We start from the raw sequence: 5,148 nt of genomic DNA on the forward strand, positions 1-5,148 counted from the left end.
AGCCTCCGGCATTATTTTTGGAACCTAGCAAAGACAAGGATATGGCGTTGAAGGAGTATCACAAGCAGAAGGCAGATGAGCAGTGCCAGGCTAAACATCATAAGTTGGAAAGGGGAGGTACAGTATTGCAACGGAACCTAAAGAAAGGAGCATTACAGCCAAATTTCTCAGAACAAGAGTCTGAAGTCGTGGACATCGAAGGAAGTGCTGTTCAGATAAAATCCAACGAGACAGGTAAAAGTTACATCCGAAATAGCACACATCTTAAGAAGATGGATAAGCGATCAGAGTTGCCGGAAAAGCAAGACAACGCGACACCACGATCAACACATACGGGGACAATGACAAATGAAGAAGATGGAGAGTTGTTGACCGACAACAGAGACACTTCGACAACAAACAGTCGTATGATGTTGGAAAGACAGTGAAGGGCTCCAGCTAAATATGAAGATTATGTACTGTAAACTGGTAAGTGAAGTTATACAAGACTCATAAAATATTCATTCAACAGAAAATTTTGAATGTTAATTGAATTAAAAAAAAAGGAGGGATGTAACGGTTTGTATCGATACAGGTAGCAACACGCATTGATTATGGAGACGGATTCCCCAATGTTTTTAGTAACGGGTTTGAGATGAAGAAGATGATAACGAAAGAGACAAAACGAGTCGGTAGGTAGAAAGACCGAGCATGACGAGTCGGTCGGGGAGTTGTATTTGGAACGCGGAATTGATCGGACGGAAAACGGGAAGAGTCAAATATAAAACGTTACAGTGGGTAGCTTCCAATTTCAGAAGAAGTGTCAAATAGCCTACAAATGCCATCATATATCGATTTTCAGCATCTGCGCGTGGTCTCCGTTCCGAAAATACCCAGATCTTAGGGTATTTGACACTTTTTTCTGAAACCCGATGGCCGCCATATTGGATTCCAAAATGGCATCGGATATCGATTTTTGGTATCTACACGTTGTCCCCATTCCGAAAATACTAATATTGTAGGGTAGTTGACACTTTCTGAACCCTGATGGCTACCATATTGGATTCCAGTGTGATATCTGATATCGATTTTCGGCATCTACGCGTTGTCCCTGTTCTGAAAATAATCATATTGTAGGGTATTTTAAACCTTTTCTGAAACCCTATGTCCGCCATATGGGAGTCCAACGTAGCATCGGATATCGATTTTCGGCAGCCAGGCGTTGTCTCCGTGCCGAAAATACCCATATTGTAGGATATTTGACACTTTTTCTGAAACCCGATGGCCGCCATTTTGGATTCCAAAATAACATCGAGTATCGATTTTCTGCAGCTTCGTGTCGTCCTCGTTCCGAAAATACTCATATAGTGGGGTGTTTGCGACTTTACCTGACCCCGACGGCCGCCATCTTGGAGTCCAGAATGGCCTCGTTAATTTAATTTTCGTTTCATATAAAATAATATATTTTCACTGCATATAATCTGGATGCCATCCATCTGAAGCACTCGACGAACGAAACAAGTGATAGTCCAGTCATGTTTGAAAAGAGGAATGTTCATCATGCACCGTTTGAAAAATTCATGTAAATTTCTGCGAGATATAGTGCACATAAAATTAACGCTAGATTTGGCATAACTTTACGCGATATTTAGTGTAAATTTAAGCGCAATATCGCATAAATTTGGAATATTGTATGCAAGCTTGTAAACGATTCCACTGTTTATGCCAAGTAAAGCTCAAAATTAAACGAATGGAGATTTTACGCGATAGTTAACATTCAGAATTTTTTTCTGTGTGGCATTTTTCCATAGAAAATCCTTTTGAGCAAGCTTGAGAAATTCGGAGTGTCTGGATCCTTCATCTCGTGGTTCAAATCTTACCTTACATTGCGTTAAGCTTGGAGCTTCTCGTTCTGAAGTGTTCACGACCGTTTCCGGTGTTCTTCAAGAAAATAATCTGGGACCCCTTCTGTTCCCGCTTTTCGTCAACGAACTTTCGTGTCTACTGCCACCGACGATATCAAAATGTATATGGTTATCAATTGCATCGCTGATTGTGAGGAGTTACAGCTGATTGTGGATCGTATGCAGAGTTGGTGCTCCCGTATCTTCTTGACATTCAGCATAAACAAGTTCAATGTGATATCATTTCATCGCAAACGAAACGATATTATTTTATTATTCCATATCCGGGCAAACGTAAGAGAGGATAAGCCAGATCAAAGATTTGGGAGTAACACTCGACTGTGAATTGATATTCTCACCGCACTACAATGACATCCTGACTAAAGCTAACAGGCAGCTTGGCTTTATGTTCAAAATATCTGAAGACTTTCGCGATCCGCTTTGTCTGCGGGCGCTGTATTGTTTGTTGGTACGTTCAATCTTAGAGTATAGAGCTGTCGTCTGCTGCCCGTAGCAAGCATGCTGGATAGCCAGATTTGAGAGTGTACAGAGAAAGTTTGTTCGCTACGCGCTTCTTCATCTGCCCTGGCGTGACACGGCTAACTTACGTGGATCGCTGTCGTCTGCTTGGAATTGACACCTTGGAACGAAGAAGACGGAACGTGCAAGTTGTGTTTGCTGTTAAGATCATTCCCAGCGAGATTGATTCCCCCGAATTACTTCGGCAGCTTTTGTTTTACGCACCTTAGAGAGTCCCGCTGTCTAAATTTTGTACATCTCGCAACTCGTAACCGGCAATATGGGTTGAATGAACCTATCCTTGTCGTCGCTAATGCCTTCAATGACGTCTATGGCATCGTTTGACTTTAATTTGCCGTTAACCCTTTTTATTAGAAGACTGTCCTGAATTAGAACGAGCCTTGTTTTTGTTTCAGTTAAAGTTTTTTAATTCATTAAGACGACCATATGTCAGATAAATCATTGAAACAATACATAAATAATTGTTAATTTGATTTAACCTTTGATCGGAATTTTCAGTGAACCGTCAGAATGTAAAATAATAATAATTTTTCAAACCTTTTAATAAGCAATCATTAAATTTGAATTTTAAGAAAATATTTGTGGCTTTATTTGTTTTCTGCTGGTACTGTGTGAATATACTCGATTTTCTCCGTAAATTTTACTTAAATCATAATTTGGGTTTTCCAAATCTTTAAATCCGATTATCTCCGAAAACATTGCCCTATTCGCGATTTGATGGGTCTGTCTGTATCTTCATACCCGATTTTCTTCGTAAATTTTGGCCTAAATTATGAGTTAGGTTTTCCAAATCTTTAAACCCGTTTATCTTTTAGCTCTCTTAGCTTAATCATTTATCACCCAAGAAGAAAATATAAGGAAGTTTACATGAAATGCAATCTGCTTCTGCTTCTGAGGAAGTCTACTTTATTGTTCTAAATATCCTCAGCCATTGATTTATAGATTTGGAAAGCAGCCTGAGCTACCCGTTGGATTTCAGTTGCCGGTAAGTCGAATCCTTGATTGCCTCCTCCAGTCAACTCCAGCGTGAAGCCATACGTGAATCCGCCCGCTCCAACAGCGTAATCATCGCTGGCTCCGTAGGCAGTGTACAGAATTTCCGCGCTGTTTCCAACAGTATAATCAGGACCGCCAACGGCCAGGACGGCAGATCTAGCCTTTTGTCCCATGGCAATATGTTCAACAGCGTTTGAAACCGGAATGAAAGGCCACGCATAGCCAAATGGATACAGAATCAAATCCCCGTAAGTATGCACGGCTAGATAAAGCGTCAAATTGTTTCTGTAGCGGTTCATCAGGGACACCAAAGCCTGGGTTTCTTTTTCCGATGCTGCGATCGCGCCAGCATAGGTATCAGAGCAAGCCTGAAAGAGAATGAAGTCACATGGTCTGTTCATTTTCAAACGTTATGCTTCAAAAGAGACTTACGTTGGCGCTGAAGTTCCACATGTAATCAAAGTTACGGTTTAGATCAACACCCGTACATAGAATGGTAACCGGGAATCGGTTCTTACGCCACATGCGGTTAGAAGTGTGACTGAATTCGTAGCCGTCTGGATTTGCAACTGGAACAATGACCCAATCGTTGACCAGCATATCCGCGTACATATCGCTGTGCTCGACCAATTCGTGAATCAAATACATTACAGACATAATTGCACCCCATTCACTAGCAAACGGAAGGATAGAATGAAAACAAAGGTACTAGAAGTAATGATTGCAGAAGGATTCTTACCGAGCGTGAACTCCACCATCGATGAATACGACGGGCTTTGATCCGCTGACCTGTCCGTTAGTGGTAGCGATAGTGATAGATTTGATTTCGCGATTTTCGTGAGTCTGGCCAATAACTTCAACCGAAACCAGACTTGGATATTCAGCAGCCAATTCGTCCATATAGTCGTAGATCTCCTGTGTACGCCAAAAGTGTTCAAAGTCGACGGTGCTTCGGCCGGAGACAACTCGTGCCCTTCGGTACTCCTGATCATATTTACGTTCAGCCTCAATGGTTCTGTGAAACAATATACTCTTTAATTATATAATCCTGGCATATGCACCTTCAAATTCACATACGTTTCCACATCATCGATGATTAATTCGTGCGAAAAATGATTTGCTTTTAGGAAATTTTCAAACTTCTCCTGCAACTGAGGGTGGATCATGACTCGTCGTCCGGATGGATCCCAAAAGTCAACACCGTCCACGTCTTCCCATCGTTTAAGCTGAGCCAGTTGTTCTTTCGCAGCAACCTGGATCTGGTAAACTTTGTAACTGAAACGGAAATGCAAGTTCAGGAATTCCACTCGGTGCACTGCAGCAGTTTTGAAAATTACTTCCTATACGACACCTGCTCGGCAGTGGCCAAAACGGCCAAAGCCAGCATCACGAAAGCTACCGTGCACTTCATTCTAACCCTGCACCTTTACCAAACTTATCGCATTGGCTTCTGTGCTGAATGCCGTTTGCTGTTTTATAGCTGAATCATAATCTTGGACGTTCCGCATGTAGATAATATTCTGATACGATTGACGAAAAAGTGATTGAACGGGTCACATAATAGTGTTCGATACAGGAAAATATTCTTGCTATGTCGTATTTTCCATTCGTGAATAATTTAAAAAGTTATCTCTAGCAGAGCTTTAGATAATTCTATGGTTGTGTATGATTTTGTCAGATGATTGAAGTGACATATCTGAACTGTAAGCATGATTACATTTGTCATATT

General features: G+C 41.3%; 1 protein-coding gene across 1 annotated transcript; it reads right to left on the reverse strand.

Moving 5' to 3' along the window:
- Nucleotides 1–3,333: 3,333 nt before the first annotated feature.
- Nucleotides 3,334–4,873, reverse strand: LOC135714666 (carboxypeptidase B-like). The gene is made up of 5 exons (XM_065238048.1): nt 4,757–4,873; nt 4,497–4,694; nt 4,159–4,434; nt 3,852–4,092; nt 3,334–3,787 (listed from the first exon to the last, which is right to left on the reverse strand). Exons 1-5 carry the CDS (start codon nt 4,828–4,830, stop codon nt 3,338–3,340), a joined length of 1,239 nt encoding a protein of 412 aa, XP_065094120.1. The 5' UTR covers nt 4,831–4,873; the 3' UTR covers nt 3,334–3,337.
- Nucleotides 4,874–5,148: the final 275 nt, after the last annotated feature.

This window comes from Ochlerotatus camptorhynchus, unplaced genomic scaffold (assembly GCF_037179485.1).
Source record: "Ochlerotatus camptorhynchus isolate MF236.1 unplaced genomic scaffold, CSIRO-AGI_Acam_v1.1 ptg000689l, whole genome shotgun sequence".
Lineage (NCBI taxonomy): Eukaryota > Metazoa > Arthropoda > Insecta > Diptera > Culicidae > Ochlerotatus > Ochlerotatus camptorhynchus.